The sequence below is a fragment of the Canis lupus genome, chromosome 10 (genome assembly GCF_048164855.1).
Source record: "Canis lupus baileyi chromosome 10, mCanLup2.hap1, whole genome shotgun sequence".
Taxonomy (NCBI): Eukaryota; Metazoa; Chordata; class Mammalia; order Carnivora; family Canidae; genus Canis; species Canis lupus.
The window spans coordinates 19,598,612-19,622,223 of record NC_132847.1 but is presented as its reverse complement, the minus strand read 5'-3'; the positions used below and the strand labels follow the sequence as shown (position 1 = coordinate 19,622,223).

The following is a 23,612-nucleotide window of genomic DNA, read 5'->3' as shown; positions in this document are numbered from 1 at the left end:
CATAATTAAAAAAAAACAAGTGATATTAAGGGGAAAAAAACAGAATCAATTTCTGAATCCATGGAACTTATGAATGTTAACTTATATGGCAAATAAAAAAATAACATTGCAGATGAGATTCAGGATTGTGACATGGGGAGGTGATTCTGGATTGCTCAAGTGCATCTGAAATACAATCACATATATCCTTATAAGAGGTAGGAGATGGGGTTTTGAAGGTAGGTAAAAAGAATTCAATGACATTATGGAGGCAGGTAGACATGGAGGACTGAAGTGGTCACAAGCAAAAGAATGCTGGCAGCCACCAGATGCTGGAGGAGGCGAGGAATGCATGCTCCCCTCTGGTCTCCAGACAGAGCACAGCTTTGCAAATGCCTTGAATTTTGGTCCAGTGAAACGATTTTGGCTTCCAGAACTGTGACAGAATATCTTTCGTTGTTTTAAACCACCAGATATGTGGTACTTGATATAGCAGTCATGAGACTCTAATATAGTGACACAGACTATATAAACAGGGTAAAGTGAAGGAGGAAGAAGTTTCAGCATGGAATGGAATAAAAATTGTTGACTTAGACTTTTCATTTCTGATGTACATGAGAATCAGATAATTTGCATCCAATTAACACGTAAAGCAATGGAGCTGGATGTGATTCCCTAGGGAGACAGTACAGCAAGGGAGAGGGAAGGGCACAGGCTTGAAATTCACAGTATGGGAACATATGGAAAACACATAGAGGTGGAGAATCCATCAAAAGAGACTAGTAAGGAGCATCCAATGAGGTAGGGAGCCTCACATCTTGTAAGTCAAAAGAAGAAAGTATTTAATGAATTGTGACCATTTGATGTGTCACTATGGAGGGCATTTGCTGACTTTATAGTAACTCCCTTTGTCAGAGTTCCCAGGAGACTGAATTTGTCGAAGGGCCTAGGAATTAAGGTATTAGAGCATGGAGATGTCCCATTTATAAAATTGGCTGGTTTTTCAGTCACATTTGTTAAGTTACTAAAAATCATAGTACAATGTAGAGTTTTATAGAACATGAGAACATTCCATTTGAAACATCTATATTCCTTTCCAGCTTGGGAAAAAGAAAACATATTCCCAAGTGTAAGAGCCAATTGTTGGCTATTGAACAAATGTCCTGAAATTGTCTAGGTTTTGCAAAGTATCTCCAAAAACCGGGTATTAGTTTAATCTCAAATTGGATATCTGCGATGATTAACTTGTACTTAAAATGCATTTAAAAACCTAGCAGGTAAAAGTAGATGAAATTGGTAATTAGTAATAACAAACAAATGAATGTGTCACATGACAAAGGATTTCTTTTGCTGTCCCCTTTCCTCATATTTTCCTACTCCTAGAAAGCAAACCCTAATAAGAAAAATAACCCAGTCCAAGAGTAGACTATTTTTAATATTGCAAAGTAGAAACAATCATGTAATATTGGGTTATTTTCCATGTACAAAGTGTTTCCCCTTGGGATATTATTTCCTTTGAGAAAGAATAATGAGAACAGTATTTCTGTTAAGAAAAAAAAAGACATGAAGGCTTTCTTTAAAGACAATATAAATGCAATGTTTAAATTCTGGGAGAATCTTTTCTCTTTTATCTGACCTAATCACATTAGATCCCTTTATCCGGGGATGCCATGACTAGAGACGATCATTTCACATGACTTAATTGCATTATAATTTTGATATATAAACAGTATGTATTTTGGCAACTGTTTTCTTTTATATATTTAAAATTGCTAATTGGCTTAATTGAAACAACCAAGACAATTCTTTTCACATGCAATTTTTTTTAATTTTTTTTTTTTATGACAGAGAGAGAGAGAGAGAGAGAGACATAGGCAGAGGGAGAAGCAGGCTCCATGCAGCGGGAGCCTGATGTGGGATTGGATCCCGGGTCTCCAGGATCGCGCCCTGGGCCAAAGGCAGGCGCGAAACCGCTGCGCCACCCAGGGATCCCTCCACATGCAATATTTAAAAATTTAAAATACTCTCTTCATAGATGAAAATACCTGAAGTGAGGCAAGAGACAGCATCATTTCCCATTGAAATATTAAGTCCATTCAGTATATCAGAATTTAAGAATCCCACAAGACTTTCTATTTCTAAAGTAATTATATATATATACACACACATATGTGCATTTGCACATGCAATAAATATGAATATGTATTTATATATGTGTATGTATACATGAAATAAATATATTTATGAAAGAGATATGTGCATATATATTTAAATCGTCCAATGAGTGTTGTGGTTTTTGTTTTTTTTTAAACATGGACTGACATGTGGAAATAATTTATACTCTCCCAAAAACATAGACAACCAGATTGCTTTTGCTCTGGTAAGTCCCCAGGAGAGAAGGAAAGAAATTCCTACTTGATATGACAAGAGGTGCTTCCTGGGAAATTCAAACATGTAACTAGAAACAGATTGATGTCCTCCTCATCATAGAACTGTCAGGGCAGGGAGAGTGGGGCTCGTACTTGGATTGGCTCTGTGTCAGGTTACCTAAATAGCTATGTGCCGGCTTTTCCTCCACAACTTTGATTCTTCTTGCTCCAGCAGGTATCACCAGCACTTCTACATAACCTGTAAAAGTCAATAAAACATGAAATAAATCATGAGTTCTTTTAAGATCTCTTTACTTAATTGACTTGCCCTCTTTTTTTTCTTTTGGTTTTGGTTTTCGCTATGATATTTCAATACATACACAAAGAAAAAGTTGGATATAAAAGTTGTCATAATTTCAAATGGAGAAGTTTCTTGGAAAGATATTGAGTCTATGGTACTATTAAGGGCAATCAGGTAATTGTGCTATGTAAAAAAAAAAAAGAAAAGCTCACTGATATAAAGTATGAGGGGGGAAAAAAGTACAATGGTACAGCCCATTCAGAAACACAGAAGATCTTGGAACAAAGCAAATAACCTTAGATTTTGTTTATGAAATTCCAACTTTAAGTTAGAATATATGGGGAAGGAGGAAATGCAGCTGGCAGGATCAGGTCCTGGGTGGCTGAATATAGGATAAGAGAGACCACATACTCCCTTAGAAAATTAACAAAGGGTTTTAAAACTGGGGCTGGAGACAAGTCAGTGTCAGGCCATACCAAGCAATCTGGCATCACCCTGAAAGATGTCAAACAGCTACGAGCAAGACACATTTAAGTGTTTCTTAGGAAAGCTTTTTCAGCAGAGGTTAGGAATGTAATACTCAAAGTGAAGTAAGATGATAAAGTGAGACAGAAGAGAGTTTGCAGAAGAAGTCAAAATTAAGACTTCACTTAGTGCAGAACAGTGATGGAGCAGATACCTAATTATGGATGAATAGCTATAGTTTAAATTATTACATAATAATATTTAATATTCTTAATATTTGAGTAGTTCCATACATCTGATCAAAGTCCAGCTTCAAAGCTAATTTCAAAAAGGCACCATAACCAATCCCAGAGTTGTTATCTGTTATTTGAATTCCCGAAACTGTTTACAATTATTGGTATATACCCAAAGGTAACATATGCTCCACCTGGTGGCAGTGGCTGGAATTTGAGGCATGTGTTCCTCGAATAATAATTTCCATTAGGGAACACTGCTTATCCAGTTTAACCATTTTTAGTAACACCAAACCATATAAATATACTTTGATACATGAACAAAATAGGCAGGAAAATAGAAACAAATGCTCACTGATGATTTATACAGAGAAGTACGGTAAGAATATCTGGGCACTTAATGAGCTCATAATGAAATTGGAAAGACAAGGCAAAAATACCTTATACAATATGAGTTTAAAAAAAATTCCAAAATTATGTAAAAGAGATCAAATGCAAGATGATATGGTTAATTCCCTTCTTAAGAATATAAACCAAAAAAAAACAAAAACAAAAACAAAAACAAAAAAAAAAAAAAAAGAATATAAACCAATGTTTCAATTGCCTTCCTTCCCCAATCACATCACCACTCAAAAGGATTCACTGTTATTTTTAACACACAGAAGTGGGATTTTTTTCTTGTTTTCCTTTTCAATTGTTATATACATTACTCAAGTTTGAGAAACACTGGCATCAGCTGGAATCATTCTGATTCACAGAACATTTCAGAGAGTCAAGGAAAGCTTCACCAGGAAGTAAATAGATAAATTGTCCCTGAAGAATGTACAGGATTTGGATATGTATAGAAAAAGGATGAGTTCACTGAATGAAAAGAAAAGTGAGAGAGTAAGTAATATTTTTGTAGCATATAAATAAAAGAATTCTGTCATAAGAAGAATATGTTAGAATATGTCTTTGTTAAAGAGGGTTTGAATGTATGCCCAAGACATTGAATTGATCCATCTGAAACTAGTGAACATTCTATATAGCAAGGAACTTGGTAATTAGACACTGATTTGGAGAAGCTTTATGTGATAGCGTATGCAGAATGCCTAGCAATATAATTGTGGATAACAGTGTCAGGAGGCTACTGTAAAAGCCCGGGAATATGCTAGATTAAGGAAGAAAATCTAGAGGGCACTGTGGGGAAAAAAAATTCTGAAATTGACAACCAATAGTAAGTGGGGAAATAAACATTGAACACAATGCTTTCTTATTACTTATGTGAGAAGTTTGTAAGAACATGGAAGTCAAGTTTTGGTAGTTATCTGATAAATTCGACTTTGCAATTTGTACTTAATAAAACAGTATAACACCCTAGTAAAAATATCTACCAAGAATTGTGGAACACTTGGAATTCCAGACAAACATCAGGCAAGTGGAATACTTTTGTGAGGCAGTTAACAGCAGTAACGAAAGTAACTGGAGAAAATTGAGAGAAGAGAAGTGAAGGACTCAACCTAAGACAGCCATAGTTTTCAATAAATTGAAAATAAAAAAGAATCCAGAGGAGGAATAATCACAAGAAGGAGATCTGGCTGTTTCTGTGCAGTGGGATCCTTTGGATTGGATTATCTCAAGGGAAGCTGTTGTTCGGCTGTGTTAAAAGCTGTGCAAAAATAAAAAATAAAGGTGACTAAGGAAAACACATAGGCTGTCATAATCAAGGAGTGACTATTAATCTCCGAGCAAAGGAATTTAGTAAAGTATCTGGAGAAGATGTTAAATTTTAGAATGCTAAGAGTAGAGAAAGGGAAGTAGAGGGAGTAACAGTGCATTCCTATCTGGGTTTAGCAGTAAACTCCGAGGTCTGCTGTACATTAGGACAACAGTTATTTCTAAATTGATAGTTCTATCTGGAGCAATTCTCTATTACTCAACTGGAATGGCTTAAAGAACAGATGAGTTAGGCTGAGTTTAAGGAAAGAAGAGAGGAAGAGAAATACTGAGCAGACATTTGAAGAGAGAGAGCAGTGACTGGGGGCCTAGATATCTTCAGTAAATAAGTCATTTAGCACAATTAAGAATGCACTTTTTTTCAAGTTTTTATTTAAATTCTAGTTAGTTAACATATATTTAAATCAGTGAATATAAGAGTGGCTATTGCCGAGTTTACAAGTTGGAATAAAGTCTGTGATGTCAATGTCATAAATTTGATCCTCATATTGAATAATTAGCATTCTTACAGTAACATCCTACTTAATAACCAGAGATCTCAGTCTTAAACAGACCTCTTAAAATGTCAATACCAATCATTATCTTTGTGGTAATAATAACGACAAATGTCATATTTGAACAACTGCTATGTGCAGGACACTAGTGCAGGAAATATACATAAATAATTCATTTAATTGTAATGATAATATCCAAGGTAGATACTACATTTCTCATTTGATAGATAAGAATATAGGTGGGAAAAAATACCATTTTCAAGACTGCTTTGTCACAGTAATTAGCTGATCACAGCTTTGACCTTAGATCTGTGTGATTCCACTATGCACTTCCAGCTATGACCCACTGCTACTATTTCATAAAATAGAATACATAATACTATAACTCTCCTACAGCTGTGCCAAATATACAAACAAAAAGTCTATGAGCATGTGTTCCTTATACAGGATCAGTATCATCATTTCTTCTACTAAGAATAACACATTTTATGTCCATTTTCTTCCTAGTATATATTGGTAACTATCTAGTTCCACAACCAAATATACAATTTATCTTTTAAAATTCCTCTAAAAATGATCCTGCAGCTAGGCAGTTAAAATGAAAGGCATGATAAATGCACTAAGAAAAAAAACTCCTCAAATTTATTTTCTAGCTCCAACAAAAATGATTTAGCAAACTCTAAATAGAGCACAGGGATTGAAAACATGCACATGTGTCTGCACATGTGTTACTTATACAATATATACAGTGTGCATGGCCAACTGGACCAAATAAGGCTGCAATTCCTTCAAGAAATTCTAGGAAGTCCATAAACTATAAGGATAAAATTGTCTCAAGAGAAATGAACACAACATTCTTGAAGTCACGAGTAGATGAAGTCCATGATATAATTAAGGACTTACACAGATTTTTGCTTTTTAAACTACTAAAAAATAATGTTTCATCATTATTTATGTTAATAAACATTAATGGATCATACACTATGCCGGTCATTGGGAATATGGTGTTAAACAAAAATAGTCCTGAGACTTTTTCCCATTGATCTCAAAGACTAGTGGGGAAAGAAAGACTAGTAAATGTAAACTTAAGAATGTGATTAGAGCCTCACCATATGGATACAAATATGGTGTCACTAAACAAGCTGTTAGTGATGGGAGGTAGAGGTTGTTTAGTGCTCACTGAAGAAGTGACATCTGAACTGAGATCTAAGTGTCATCTAAAAATGAACCAGCAAAGCGAAGACAAAGCTGACAGAACCATATTTTTACATGCAAGGTGCTAGAGGGAGCATGGTTAGTTTGAACTACTGTAGAAATTTGGAAAGGAAAGGCACGTTGATGTGAGATGATGCTAGAGAGACAGGTAGGGATAACACCCCACAGGACAGATATTATGGTCCCAGCTAACAATTCTAGTCTCTTCCCTGAGAGTCATGTGAAATTAGCATAGAATTGGAAGGAAAAAGCAACATTATTAGTCTGCAATATTCCCAGTTTCTTAGGCATCTCAGACATTTTCCAAACAATAGTTTCCATTAACACGAATTACCAATAGCAAATGAACAAATAAACAAAAGTAGACTTCAAAGTGCAATAAAAACAAAGGAGATTTGAAGGAGAAATCTAGGGGGAAATGTACTCACACAACTGCAGTCAGAATGAAAAGCATCACTGATTTTTAAACTGGTATTTCTGTTTTCTATGCTTAGTGGAAAAACAAAGTATCATAATAACTAAATAAAGATGTCAATGCTGAATGTGTATCAGTAATCTTCAGTGAACTGTTTCCATGCATATTAAATAATCATGGAAGAATATTCTTAAAAAATTCTTACATCTTTAAATCTCTTTGGTCTTTCAGACTGCATTTAAACTTCTATACTGTAAACGCTCTTTCACTCCAATCACCCTCCAAAGCTTATTATAGTTGTATTCTTAGTTGAAAGTTTGAGAGGCTATTACAGCTAAGTATGACTTTTCTAAATGAGTTCTGGCAGATTTTGACTTGTAGGACCTGTCACATTTTTCACAGCTTTGGAGGTTGAGATTTTGATCTGCAATTTACCCTGGGCCTCAGTTATTTTTAGGCTTCAAGATCTTCAAGCTCATTTATCTTTTATTCTGCTGGGGTCTAGCAAAAGGTTATATTCAACTTTAGAGGGCTGTATCTAATTTTCTTTTCTGAAGGACTCTTTTATCTAGAATTAACTCTGTTTTCTTGATTATTCAAACGCAAATGGTTGCTCTTTGTATCCAAGCTAAAACATTGTTAAGTCTCAGGTTTTATGATATTTAAATAAGAAAAGAATTTAAAATAGGAAAAAGCTGAGATATATAATATAAGTATACTAATAATGATGAAAATATAATCATAAATACTAAAGATAGCTTAGAAGACATCCAGGTAAAATACAATGTAAATGTCTGTTTACTCCTAGTAAGCTTGAGGAACGTAAGCTTGTGGGTTACTATGTTCCAGTTCAGACACTATCACTTTGTGTTGTGGATCACTTTAAAACTCACACTACATAGATCATTCATGGTCATTTCATTCTCACATCCCCAGAGTACCAGTATTTATAGATGAAGATACAAGAGAGGATTACTTCTCACTATTAATGTATCTGGAATATTGTCCCAGATCTTCTCATTCTCCCTGTTATCATTTCCACTATGCTACACTGCTACAGACTATTTCCAAAATTTTATTCCTTCACACTGAATAAGGACATTAAGAAAAAACCAACTAACGCTGAAAACCTGAAGACTAATGCTCTCAATATAACAGCTCCAGGCTGTTACACATCATTATTCTCTGTTAGACATCATCCTTTGCATTGGAGAATAAGGTCCGTAGAAACCTGGTAACACTAGCCAATGCAAATTAGATTATTCCCTTTCTGCTCCAGTATATGAAATGCATAACAGATGACTTCATATTTACATTAATGGGACGTGGGCTTGTTAGGATCTGTGGCTCATGTCACATGTATCATATGTCATCACGAAAAATCACTCAATCCCCATTACAAAAGTCTTCAATTAGGGAGTCACAACTAAGTCTAAGTCAACTTCAGTTGTTCTGTTCCTAAAGACTGGCGAGATTAATAATTTTGAAAAAGTAATTAAAAAAATTACCTGCTCCTCTGGTGTGATTAAAATCCCCTTTAATAATTTTGCATGATTTTCCATTGCCGTTGCACACACCACAGTGATCTTCCCTGGCGAGAGACCCTAATAAACCATCACAGCCAACTTTCTATAACAAAAGATTGACAGTAGATCATAAAGTGAGGCTTTTTTCCCTTCTGATTTTTTAACCACTAATTTAGAACAAACCTAGTACCTACAGACTAGATATATTTAATTAGTAACTAATTAAACTAGTAAAATGTTATATTCTCTGGTGCAAACCAATAGAGCAAACTCATGTCAAATGATGTCATCAGTAAAGTGACCAAATAGCAGGATAGTGATGAGAGTATTTTTCCCATATTAAGAATTAAATTGTACCCTAAAGCAATTTGGAAAACCATTGAGACAGATGCAACTTATATAATCCTAAAGGAAATCACATTTCTATTAAACATAACATTATTAATCTACTTCATTCTACTTAACATAGAACAGATACACTTCATTATATGGAAGGCTTCACTTCTTAAGGTGGTTGCAAAACAAAGGCTAAATATTAAATATTAACTTTGTGAAAACCAAACATAAATATTTATTTTTACTATAGTTTAGCAAATAAACTTCTATCCCCATCTTCTTTGGCATCCAACACATGAATATGAGTAAGGCTGCTCCACAACCTATAGCCCCACAGCTGCTATAAGAAAATATGAACAGTGAGGAAATTCATTCTAATTTGCTTCCAGAGGAATTAGGTTAATATGAATTTTCTGAAATAAAATCATTGACTTTTTTTTTCTAGTGAATAATGTTGGTCCCATTGATGTTCAGAAAATATGATTACAATTTGCAAAGCTGTGCATACTCAAAGGGCAGAATTTAATGTCAATATCATCAGAAATAAATGGTGCAATTATTCCATTACCCTTAATCAGGAGTTGCAAGAGAGACTGATAATACATCCATTTATAACATTACAGTTATTTTAGAGGAATTTTTAAAATATAAATAAAACATGACCAAAACAGGTCCTTTAAAATCTGTGGTTAGTGGTGGTGGTGTTCGGGTGGGGGCAGTAAGCAGATTACAAAATGCAGTGGTGTGATGAATACCCTGGGAAAGAAAAATCACATTAAACCTGCATAATATAGCATTCTTTCCTTTTATTAAGGGAGATATATCAGTGACAAGAGGTTGACAAAGCAATGCATTAGTGGAGTAGTTTGAACTGCAAATCAAAGCATATTCAGGGAGAAATAAAGGGAATGTCTTGGATGAAAGAGGTGGCGGCCACCACAGGAAATTCTCAAAATACAACAAAGGTACAGGAAGAGCTCACTAAGCAGGAGCCATCAAAAGACCTGGAAAAAAAAATCTCTCACGTATGTACAAATGAGGAAAAATTTAGAGTTTAGAGTGGTTTTGAAATGATAAAAACAACTATAATGCTCTATCCCTAGGCTTGTTTCTTGGCAAATACAATAAACCCATTAAATAGCAGTTAAATGACTGAAAAAATTAGTACCTACTAATTTATTAGTTCTTCCCTCGTAACTAGGATATTACAAGTCCGTAAACCTAAAATAAAAGCCAGGGATAGACATGATGTCATGGGTCAACAATCATGCATTTTAAAATTAATGCATATTAATTTGGCATATATATATAGGAAAATATAATTCTTTGAAAAATGAATTCATTGAAGACATACACTAACAGATTTACAATATTGATAAAGTTAAAAGCTTTAATTGCACAGCATACAGGTCTGAAAACAAAATATGTATAGGTAATGATAGCAATGATTCTTTTTTACAGGAAAATGAAAAATTTCAGGTTGCTGATATAGGCTATTAAAAAATAAAGGAAATTAAAATGTAATTAGAAGACTGCTTCTTATGCCAGTGATATTACATGATTCTGTGCTTTAAACTCTATAGCATGCTGGCAAAATATAAGATCTCAGAGCTGGGAAAGCACTTAAGTTTTATATTGTACCCAAGTTTTTACCCAGATTTCTAGAGGTTTCTATTGGAACGCAGGTTGATCACCTACACCTTGAAATTGTTTTCAAATTTTGGTATGTGCATGCTTGCATGTGTGCATGTGCACGAATACAAAGGCATGGATTTTTCTGGGGAAAAAAGGAAACTTTTCGTCAAATTCTCAAAGGAGAGTATTATACAAAAAAGTCAATGACGATTGGCCTAACAACTTCATCTGACAGACTAGTTAACCTGTGCATACGTATTTCAGGTGAACTTCACAAGAATATAGTTTCTTCATGGCTGTCATGGAGTCAGCACTCTTCCACAGATACTTCTTTTAAAACTAAGGGATTTATTTCCTTCCCATGTCCATGAAGTTTATCAGCCATCAGCCTTCTGCAGAAATTACCTACCCTGAAGAAAACTGCCTTTACCAAGGGCACATCTCCTTCCTGGTGCAGTTTGCATCCAGATACTAGTAGATTTTAGGGGTAAAAAAAAAGCCTGGCTTTCTCACCACAAATAAGGACAACTCTAAAGAGCCATTCCAGCTTCAAGGCTCCTCTCACAGGATGGGCTGAGGTCCTGTTGTGAGTGTACCACAGCCCCCTTTCTACCTCTGCCCAACCCTTTCTTCTTCCCCTCCCAACATGGATGTTGATCATGAAAACAACTTGGCATTAATCTTTCTGCATATTGAGGCACCTGGGTGGCTTAGTGGTTGGGCATCTGCCTTCAGCTCAGGGTGTGATCCGGGGGTCTTGTGATCGAGTCTCCCATCGGGCTCCCCGCAGGGAGCCTGCTTCTCCCTCTGTCTATGTCTCTGCCTTTCTCTCTGTGGCTCTCATGAGTAAGTAAATAAAATCTTTTTAAAAAATCTGCATATTGATCTCTCTAGGAGAAGCCAACCCGAGATAGTGGTAGTTCTAGCCTTTGATCTTCCCACTATGCTGTCATACTTGCTTTACTTTTCTAAAGGTAAATGAAGAGTGCATAAATGAATGTGGTAAATGGAGATTGTTTTCAAAAAGAAAGATAAGAGCAAATGAAATGTTTAAGAATGAAATGTTTAAGATAAGAACAAATTAAATGTTTAAATGTTAAAATTAAATAATCATATTTTAAATATATATAATATAAATATATATTTAAAAAATCAGTTGGTCCAGTATGTTGAAAATACTTTAATATTAAGAGTAATAGGACAGATTTTATAGGTTTTTGCCACATGGCTCAGCCTTGGACACAAGATAGGGAGAACTGGAGACCTTAAATTTTGGGTCTGGAATATTTTGACAGAAATGCCATTTTAGATGAGTAATATGTATATTACAGAATAAAAAAATGTCTGGTTCTTTGAGCTAGTCATGCATTTTACAGATTATCTATTCTAAACCCTTCATTATGCACATGAAGAAATTGAGTTGCAAAGCAGATGAGACTTGCTCAAGATGGCAGTTGAGTCAGGACTACAGTCACAGCTTTTGAGACTTGGTGCAGACCTTTCCATTATACTGTGCAGCTGCTCAAAGCCTCTGTGAGCACATACAGTCTCCCTTCTGGAATGTCTTACCTGACACCTGCCATTTGCACAGACATCTAATCCCTGATATCCACAAGAAGTTCCATCCATCACTTTTTCTGATAGAAGAATAGGCTGTTCTTTCCCAACAGGAGAGCAAAACAAGGCACATGGTTTTTCTACACACAGAGTAGACAAAAAAAAAAAAAAGCAAAAGTTACTGCATAAATATTTTTATCTCCAGCTTTATTTTTCAGTACAGTTGTTGAGTAAAAAATATAATTTGCTCTGAATTGAGTAATGTAGTAGTAATTATAGTATAGTAGTATAGTGGTTATTATGAGCAGTAAGTGAGAAAATGTCTGGGAAAAAATAGATATCCAATGAACATCTCCTTCTTAAGAAAATATGTCTTCAGATTATTTTCAAAATGTATCATTTATTATTTTTCTGGCATCAAACCTCTACCACACACAAGACAATTATTCTTGCCCCAAAATATTTTACATACCACATTTTTTGCTCATATCTTTTGGAATGAACTCCCCTTTAAGTACACATCAGATTTCTTCCTATTTCAGATTTACTTCATTCATGAAGATATACTGGATATGTCACTTCTAAATTCCCATATGCTAATTTTCAATCCTCTGCATTTGGCATTTTCTAACGAAAAATTACTAAACGTAGAAAGAAGAATTTCTAAGATGAGCAATTATCTTAAGATTGTCTATTACAAGGACATGTAGAAATGCAACACAATCCCATGAGAACATCCACTGGAACTCAAAAGTGCTGAAGTGCTCAATTTCCTCCATTGGTTACTCAGAAAGCATACCGGTATATTTGATATCCACGGGAAGGCTGTTCTGGCTAAAGAATTTTTGGATGACTGGCAGTCTTCTTCAGTGCTTCATTAAGCAATAAGGTAGGATGCGTAGAGTTAAAACGTTTGCCAATCAGGCCAGTCAAGAGTGGCAAAATATTTTTAAAGGGCTGTTTCTAAGCATCCTACAGAAGAACTGCAGTATTTGGTAACACCAGTAGGGGAATTATCCAAATCTGAAACTTCAGAACAATTTCCATGCTACATTACTACTCTATTGGCTTGAAACCAGCCAGGCCCTTTACTGTTTATTAAGCTCATATAAATAGAATGGAAAATAGTTTACAGTCTTTGACACTGATCTTCGCTTATGTCTTCAGTAAAGTTCCACGTATGCTGATGGGATTCTATAAATACCAAATAACAGCCAGAGGCATGGAACAGGGTATCATTTTGCAAAGAGAAGACAGACAGTTAAATGAGCCTTCAGAATTGAACATTTCAAACACTTTTCACATGTGGCTTCTGAATACTGCTCTGAACAATTCTGGGGAGTTGGAACATGGCCTTCAACGCGCATGGTTTTGAAATTTTCCTTTAAGATGCCATTATAAGCCGCAATAAAGCATTTCAGTATGCTCTCACACCTCAAAGTAGGTTATGTTTATTCGATGACTGCTTACTATGTCATATCTTTAGACTTAAAAACAGCTGCTATAATTGCAACACTTTAAAAGTGGTATTCTGTGTGTGTGTACATGTATATGTATAATATGTATATATATAATTATCTTTCTGGAGTTTTCATTGAAGAGAGAAGCAAGCTAGATATATGAATAATGTGGAAAGGAGCTCATCTAGAAAATTCCATTCACATTCCAAGCAAGAATTCAGATAAAAGTCTTTCTATTTCTCCTTTTACAACATATTGTCAATTCACTGTGCTTTACAGATGACATAAACATTTGATACCAATCTTCCTTCCTGGAGTATACCCTTGAGATTGTGACATTATAGTGATCCATGTAACATGCCAGTACTTACTTGGCAGGCAGGCTTTGTCTTGATTTAAGAGACCAACCCTTTCCAAGATATGCATTAAACATGGATTTCGGCCAAATCTCAGCACAGTGTATGTGAAATACCTGAATGTTAAAGCCATGCATCTTTTTTTCCTCTAAAAATAACTGTTCACTACAGCATTGACACCCTGTATTTAATTTTCCTATCCATAGATTCATGTATTACATAAGAATAACAGAAATAGCCCCTTGCATTTTAAGGTGTCATATGTTATTAAAAGTTGGGGTTTTTAAAAGAATCATACATTTCAGTTTCTTCCATAGTGCTATATAATACATGAAGACTACTGTTGTATACTTTACTCATCATATGGACTGATGTGTTTGATTGATATGTGTGGCAAAATTATAAAACATGCTAACCTACTAATTATATAAATATTTATTATGGATCATTCTGATGATACACATCACTTTATAAGAGGTAGGGGCTGTCAAAATTGTGATTTCCAATGGCTTCAATATTTTAAATTGTCCCCCATCCAATTCTAATTTATTTTTAACTTGGAGGGTATCTGTTTCCTCTCTCTTATTTTACCTATGAACAAGGAGGTTTCAAGTGAATTTAATATTATTAAATTGCACAGCCAATTAGAGGCAGAGATAGTATTAGATGATTATTTGCATTATTTGAATAGTCATATCATTTCTACAACCAGGAGGTATGGTATATATACTCATATTTACACAACAAATATTTATCAGAGGTTTAACATTTGCCAGTCTGTTCATTAAGCACAGACAACAAGGAGAATAGAGACACATTAAAATCTGCTATAAAAGGGTATTGTGAGGTGCTTCAAGGGAGCAAATACCCAATTTGGAGGATCAGGGGATTGTTTTTTTCCTAGAGGGCTTGACATAAACTGAGTCAAAAAAAAATCAACAGACATTTTTCAGGTAAATAAATGGAGAGAGAGAGAGAGAGAGAGAGAGAGAAAGAGAGAAAGAGGAACCAAAGCTTGAGAAATAAAAGGAATTATGCCAAGAAACTAGGATGTTTACAGGCCTGGATATAAGAAAGCATGATGTATATGAGGGATGGACTAGAATTTGGCCGGGCTGTGCTGGAGAACATAGAAGGGAATGGTGGACATGAGGTGAGAGAAGCTAAAGGGGCAGGCCACACAAACAGCCTTAGAAACCAGGCAGTTATTTTTGAGGTTGGTCCTGAGAACAGTAGGGCTCATGGAAGGGTATTACTTGGCATGGTGGCTGACAGATCCAGCCTTGAAAAGGCAAGTCTGGCTGAAATGAGGAGCTGGGGCTGGAGAAGATTGTGGTCAGAGAGAAGGGAGAGAGCTGTTTGAGGATGCAGGTTAGAAACAGTGCAATCATTAGGAAACACACTGGCAGCAGAAAGGCTGGGAAAAATAGGGCTTGCTGCTTTAGTACAGATGGATGGAGACTGAGGAAGAATGATTCTGGCTGAGTGAGAACAAGGTTGATCATGATGCCATTCTGTGTGAGAGAGTGCTGTGAGAGAAGCACATGGTAGGACTGAGACAGAAAGGCAAGGGGTGTGTTGAGTTAGAAGTGATGAGATGTTGAGTGGAGATGTCCATGCAACAGATGGGTAAGCAATGAAGGGACTCAGGATAGAAAGACCTGGGTTGGAGATAAATATCTGTGTCCTTTAGCATATTAATGATAAACAAAACCTACTGAATAAAGTAATATTATCCCAAGGAGAATATTTAGTAAGAAGAGAGGCCAGGCAACAAGCACATGAGAAAATGCTCCGCATCACTTGCCAAATACAAATCAAAAAATGAGATACCACCTCACACCAGTGAGAATGGGGAAAATTAACAAGGCAGTAAACAACAAATGTTGGAGAGGATGTGGAGAAAGGGGAACCCTCTTGCACTGTTGGTGGGAATGTGAACTGGTGCAGCCACTCTGGAAAACTGTGTGGAGGTTCCTCAAAGAGTTAAAAATAGATCTGCCCTATGACCCAGCAATTGCACTGCTGGGGATTTACCCCAAAGATACAGATGCAGTGAAACGCCGGGACACCTGCACCCCGATGTTTCTAGCAGCAATGGCCACAATAGCCAAACTGTGGAAGGAGCCTCGGTGTCCATCGAAAAATGAATGGATAAAGAAGATGTGGTATATGTATACAATGGGATATTATTCAGCCATTAGAAATGACAAATACCCACCATTTGCTTCGACATGGATGGAACTAGGGGGTATTATGCTGAGTGAAATAAGTCAACTGGAGAAGGAAAAACATTATATGGTCTCATTCATTTGGGGAATATAAAAAAATAGTGAAAGGGAATAAAGGGGAAAGGAGAAAAAATGAGTGGGAAATATCAGAAAGGGAGACAGAACATGAGAGACTCCTAACTCCGGGAAACGAACAAGGGGTGGTAGAAAGGGAGAGGGGGTGACTGGGTGATGGGCACTGAGGGGGGCACTTGATGGGATAAGCACTGGGTGTTATGCTATATGTTGGCAAATTGAACTCCAATTAAAAAAAAAAAAAAAGAAGAAGAAGAGAGGCCAAGAAAGATCAAGTTGAAAATTCCTGTAAGGCACATCATTCATTCACCTAACCTAGTCTGTGCCTACTTTGTTCCTGTACTGTTTCCAAGGCTAAACATAAAGCATGCAAAAATAGGATAACTCCTGCTCTTCCAACAATTATGGGGGGGCACTGAATAGACAAGACATATAAGCATTATGGCAGATGGTGATGAGTTCTATGAAAAAAGAATAAAGCAGGGAAAGGAAAAACACTGAGTTATTATTTAACCAAAGACCTGAAGGAGGTAAGAGGATGAAGCCTGCCAATATCAGGAGACAGTGTTACAGCATGGAAAGCAAGAGCTTCCAAGACACTAGAACTTACTCTGGGAAGAGCAGGGGAGCCAGTGTGGTTAGAAGGGTGATGGGGAACAGTGAGGATGAGGTCTGAGGGTAAGAAGCAGCCAGGTGGCAGAGATCTGTAAGGTCCTTCCCTTAGAAGGAATGAATATGAACTTTCAGGGAGTCAGGAAGGTACTAGAGACTTTTGAATGAAAGAATAATAGGACATGACTGACAATTTAAAAGTATCACTCTGGCTGTTGAGAAGGAAGAACATAGGCATGAAGACTGGTTAGAGGGCTACTGCAACCACAGCAGGGATAAACAGTGGCTTGAGGCAGGGGTGGTGTTCTGGTGATATTAGGAAACAATCAGACTCTGGATATATTTCAAAGATAAGGCTCATGTCCATAAAAAAAGAATGAAATATTTCCATTTGCATCCACATGGATGGATCTAGAGATATAATGCTAAGTGAGATAAGTCAAAAAGACAAATACCTTACGATTTCACTCAGATAAGGAATTTAAGAAACAAAACAAATTACCAAAGAAAAGAAAAGACAGGAAAAAAACAAAAAACAGACTCTTAACTCTCAAGAATAAACTGATGATCCTGATGATCGTCAGAGGGGAGGTGGGTAGGGGGATGAGGGAAATAGGTGAAGGGGATCAAGAGTACACTTGGCTTGATGAACTCTAAGTAATCCATGGAAATGCTGAATCACTATATGGTACACCTGAAACTAATATAACACTGTATGTTAACTACACTGGAATAAAAAGAAAAATGATAAGGCTAATGTGACCTTGCTGATAATCTGAATGTACAGTAAAAGAAAAGAAAAAATGAAAATGATGACATCAAGATTTTGCCAAAGCATCTAGAAAAAGGAAAGCTCACTGATTGACCATGGGCAAGAACTATCTTAAGTAATACAAAATTATTTGGACACTTGGATGGCTCAGTTAGTGAAGCATCTACCTCCAGCTCAGGTCATAATCCTGGGGTCTTGAGGTTGAGTCCCTCCTCTGGCTTCCTGCTCAGCGGGGTGTCTGTGTCTCCCCTGCCCCTCCTCCCCATCCCACTCATGCTCTGTTTGAAATAAATAAATAAAACCTTTTTTTTAGAAAAGGAGTTATTAGTTATTCCTAAGTTTAATTTTTTTAAAGATTTATTTTTTTTTACTTAAGAAAGAGAGACCAGGAGAAGGAGGGGCAGAGGGTTAGGGAGAGAAAATCTCAAGCAGACCCCTTGCTGAGCATAGAAACCAAAGTGGGGCTAGATCCCATGACCCTGAGATCACAACCCAAGCAGAAACCAGGAGCCAGGCACTTGCCCGGCGTTTAACTGACTGGGCCACCCAGGCATCCCCCTAAGTAATTCTTAAATAATAAAGTAACATAAAATTTTCTTAACATTCTTATTCTGAAATAATTAAAGATTTACAGGAAGGTAAATCTCACATACCTTTTCCCCAGTTTAGCCAAATGGTTCCACTTTGGTAACTAGAGTATAAGAGCAAACTCAGGAAACTGCCTTTGGTACATGTATGTGTATACTTCTGTGTCATTTTATTAATGTGTAGATTTCACAACTACCACTACAATCAATATATTTCAGTATTTTATCAGCACAAAGTTCTACCTTATGCTATCCTTTTATAATGATACCCATCCCTCTCTCTGCCATCATCTCTAACTTCTGGCTGGCAACTTTTATTCTGTTTTCCATCTCTACAGTTTTGTTTTATAGTTATATATATATTATATATATATATAAATTATATCTATGTTATATAAATGTTATAGATATGTTACATGTTATATCAATGGAATCACAGAGTATTTGATATTTTGAGATTGATTCTTTTTACTCAGCATAAGGCTCTGAAATTCACCAAGTCACTATACATATCAATAGTTTTTTCCTTTGATTGTTGCATAATATCTGATGGTATGGATGTACCTCAGTGTGTTTGACTATTCAAGTACTCAGAACTTTTTTGGTTGTTTCTAGTTTTTGGCTATTGAAATTAAAGCTGCTACAAATATTTGGGCATGGGATTTTTTATAGTTGTAAATATTCATTTTTTGGGGGAAAATGCCCAGGAGTGTGTTTTCTAAATTGTAAGATAAATGTATGTTGAGTTATTTAAGAAACTACCAAGCTATTTTTCAGAGTAGCTGTACCATTTACATTCTAATCAGCAACATATGAGATCCAGTTTCTCTTCATCCTCATCAGCATTTCCTATGATCACTTTCTTAAATTTTAGTTCATCTAATTTGTCTGTAATAATATACTCTACATTTTTTCATATATTTTTTAATATACCCTACATTTAAAAAAATATACTTGTAGTCAGTGCTTGTGATTGTTACATGCCATTAAAAGAAGAAAGAGAGCTCGGAAATACTTAGAATACAATCTGTAGCATCTGTAAAATAACACTGACGACTACTGTAAAAACACTGCAAATCTAGAAGTCTACTTAATTAAGATGGTGGTGATGCAAGTAGTCATACCTTCATCCATGACAGCTTGCCACTGAAGAACAGGCTTTGGGTATGAAGTTCTAACACTATAGGCCTGACATTGCCAGTCTCTGAATCCAGGCAAACCTGCAGGACAAGGTGGATTCTCACATATTCTGTATTGTTTTCTGGGACCATTACAGTCCCTTGCTTCAGAACCTAGCCTAGAAAAGATAGTACAAATAATCAATTTTATCTTTTTTTTATGTTAATGACTCATTTTAAAAATTAAAAGACATTAAATTAATAATGTATACTCCTTTATATTAAATCTACTTTGAAAATGTGCACATGTTAAATAATTGCTAATAGTAGGAAATCCATATGCTTATTAAAAACTATATAAATATATATATATATATATATATTTTCAATCCTTGATCAATTTAATTTCTAAAACACACGAGAAATAAAAGCCAATGTGCCATGACAGTGATATAGAGGAGTAGAAGGCAGAGGCTGGGGGCAAAATAGAAAGCCTGTGATTTTCATGAAGGAGTCTGGTTTTAACGTTCTCACATCCTTTCTTTAAAATTGCTTATGAAAGAATCGGGCTACTGAGTCCACACCGAGAGTAAAAGTATAAAGCTGAAATAATTTTCTCATGTGCTTTCCTGGGATCACTCTAGGAAGGATGGGATTGAGTGAGCAGACCCTGAAATGCCTCCCAATCTGTGCACGTGCTTATTAGCACATCTTCATTTTTCAGCACTGCTCACTTACATTGACAATAATTTTGTTCTCCTTCCCTCCCTTCCTGTAAGTCCTAACATCTTCCTGCCTTCTCAGGGTTCCCTTATCAACTTACTTTTTCTAATGCATGTCTCCCTGCTCATTTAAACACACTGTTCATTTGATTTACTCAAGAAACCACTGCATGTAACATTGACTTATTTGTTCTATGAAGGGTTAGTCTTATTTTCTTCTTGGGAGATTTTATATAATTTACACAATTTGAGGGATTTTGTTTCTGCTTTCCAACACGGGGTAGGGTTTGAGGGGCTTCTTCCACTTTCCAACATTGTTTATCAGTAAAATCTTTGCATTTGGAAATTGAAGCAAAAACACCCTCCCCCAATCCAGGAACTTTGCGTTTACCCAGGACATTTGCGCTCTCGACTGCTGATCCCAGAACTGCAGGTTCGGCTACAGGGACTCCACACGCTCCATTCTCCGGCCACATGTCCAGGTGCTGAGGTCCTACTGGTACATTCTCCAGCCTTACACCACTATTCCAAAAGTTATGTCTTAGGTGAACAAATCAGGGCACAAGGGAAAATCATTCACTGGCCTACAGAGTCACTGGAATTGAGATTAAATCAGGTGTACTAAAGCCCCAAACATACAAATTGAAAAAGACCAAAAATAAGTTGGCACTTGCTTCTTGTTGTAGTAATTTAACGGTCCGTTCGCCCAGTTGCCATGTCAGATCATAAGGTCTTATTATGAAAACAGGGCACACATATTTGCACCACAGCTCTGAGAATTCAGTACTTAGGCCACTTGGGGTGGCACAGCCACGAAAGAAAAACTACCACAGTCTAAGAAGCACAACGATTTAAAAGGGACAAATGACAAAAGCACAGAGACGGAAAATAAAATATAAATGATCTTCCATAACTAGAGTGAAGCAGACATTTTAGCAAACGTAGCAGTTGTGATTTGAAATGTTGGTGGTTTTCTTTCCTTGTAATTAAAAAAAAAAGTATAATTTAATTTTAGCACTGTCCTTTATGACTTCTTCCTTTTATCCCGAAAGAGTTCCCCTCAAATATAAGCATTAACATTATAGCAATTCTTCTTTTGACAGTGTTTATTTGAAAGATTTAGGCAATTGGATTCTTTGACATTCTGTCATTTCCTTCCAGTTATTCTGCAGCTTATTTTGTATCTATTAACGGAGAAAGATAACCATGAAAGAAGAGAAAGGAATGTACTCATTCTCTTGTTTATATTTTCGTTAACTTTAAATAAAGGCAGCAAAAGAAGCAGTTTCTGTGGCCACCAAGGAATGGCTGCCAGGACTTGGAAGGTAAACTATAATAATTTCTCCTTATTCCTGAAAAATCAGATCTATCAGTCATAGTAAACATGCTAAAAGTAAAATTAACTGAACAAAATCATGTTGAGAATAAGTAAATGTTAGTAAAATTCAGCTTAATGACTATATAATGATGGAGTTGAGCAAGCTGATCCTTCCAGACCTAAACAATTATCTGCACTTAATGGCAACATGACTTATAAAGGATTTTGCAGAAATACAGAAACTCTCTAATCTTCAAGTTTCCCATTTCAAAATGTGAATCATAATCATATTTACCTAATGGAGTTTGCAAGTAGTCATACCTTCATTCTAATGAAGCATCAAGCCCATATTAGGAACTTAGAAGTCAACAATAATTAATAATGATAAATTGTATATATTATATTAATGCCATTAATAAGTTTCCAGAAACCTAACCAAAATTCTATTCATTCTGATCTTAACTGATTCATATTTAAAATTTATTTTGAGAATATGTTTTTAAATGCTTTTCAGAAAAGAGAATTTAGAAAACTATGCTACATAGTTTTGTGTGAGCCCAGTTAATGCTTTTCTATGTGATCAAATAATTAGTTTCGGCATTTTTTTCCCAATAATGTCAAATTTTAAGTTCAATCTCTTTTAGATTCAAGAAGTTTTAAATCTGTGCTGGAAAAAAAAAATCTCAACAACCCAGAGTGTATTTTTTTTTAATTTTTATTTATTTATGATAGTCACACAGAGAGAGAGAGATAGAGAGAGGCAGAGACATAGGCAGAGGGAGAAGCAGGCTCCATGCACTGGGAGCCTGACATGGGATTCGATCCCGGATCTCCAGGATCGCGCCCTGGGCCAAAGGCAGGCGCTAAACCGCTGCGCCACCCAGGGATCCCCCCAGAGTGTATTGATAGGCATATTACATTGGATTTTGTATGAAGATTGTCACTATATTGAGATTTTGTGTGAAGATTAAGTCTGAAAATTTGCAGAAGGGGGGAAACAGGTCCTTTTAAACAACTTACTGGCTTTAAGGATTTAACAATGTAATGCCACTCATGAAAAAAAACCCAACATGAAAGATGTCAAACTTCAACTGGTCAAATTGTTTTGGCCTACTTGAAGGGTGTTTATGTTTCCCATAGTACAAATCATAGCTCCTTGCTGGCATTGAAAGGCTGGGTTAGCATTCATAGCAGACTAAAAATATGCTGGAAAAGACCAGCATCTGGACTTGTACATCATTTAAATTAGACCACACTGGGCAGATGAAGAGAAATAGAAATAGATATACAAGCCAAATCTGCATACACAAATTGGTGAAATTTAAAGAAAGCATAGTATAATATTTAAAAAGTCCATCATCTTGCAGAGAACCAGATCTCTGGATGAACTATGGAGAGCCTGCCTTTGTGTCTTCAAGGTGATGTTGTACTTCAACAGTGAGGAAGGTGTTAAACATTTTGTTTAAATTTTTATATAATATGTTCCATTTAGTTTTTAAGTTACTGTATAATATATTCTTTTGGTTTATATATAAGATGACCCCAATGATGCTTTTCATAGATTTTTCTGGCAGCATAATTTGCTTCATTTATATTTTTGAGCCTCAAAAAATGATACTACACCTGGTTTAAAAAACACAAAATTTATCATATCTACTAATTTGGTCTGATTTATGAAAATGCTAGGGAAATATATAATAAAGGTTACTTCTAGGAGACCAAAAAAATTAACTGTATTTCCATTTTATCAAAATTTCTATGTGGACATGTCTAAGAAATTCATGAAATCATCAGAGTGGAAGAGTTCTGTGAAGATGACAAAGAGAACATCATTGTCTAATCAAATCTTGCACATACATTGTTGGATGACAGAAGAGGAGAACAGAAGGCAATAAATTATATATGCAAATGTGTGAGTGTAAGGATATTACAGTCTTTATATTCTCAGTAAAGAATCATGATGGTAATTTCAAGAATCTCAATATAGGAAAGTAAATAACTAAAATATGTTACGTAGAATTCCTCAAAACAGGCTAAAATTTTAATAAATTTATATTGATTTCCTTTCCCCTCCCCCAATTCCTAGTAAGTTTTGTCAGTGAAAAAACAAACATTTTTTG

At 35.7% G+C, this 23,612-nt stretch overlaps 1 protein-coding gene across 1 annotated transcript in view; it reads right to left on the bottom strand.

Annotated features, from left to right (window-relative positions):
- ADAMTS19 (ADAM metallopeptidase with thrombospondin type 1 motif 19) overlaps nucleotides 1–23,612 on the bottom strand; it is a 228,514-nt gene that overhangs the window by 58,214 nt on the left and 146,688 nt on the right. The window contains exons 12-16 of the mRNA XM_072840880.1: nucleotides 20,566–20,696; nucleotides 19,459–19,631; nucleotides 12,254–12,381; nucleotides 8,696–8,816; nucleotides 2,527–2,607 (exon numbers count right to left, since the gene is read on the bottom strand). Coding sequence (XP_072696981.1) covers nucleotides 2,527–2,607; nucleotides 8,696–8,816; nucleotides 12,254–12,381; nucleotides 19,459–19,631; nucleotides 20,566–20,696 — 634 coding nt within the window. The remainder of the gene's footprint in view (nucleotides 1–2,526; nucleotides 2,608–8,695; nucleotides 8,817–12,253; nucleotides 12,382–19,458; nucleotides 19,632–20,565; nucleotides 20,697–23,612) is intronic.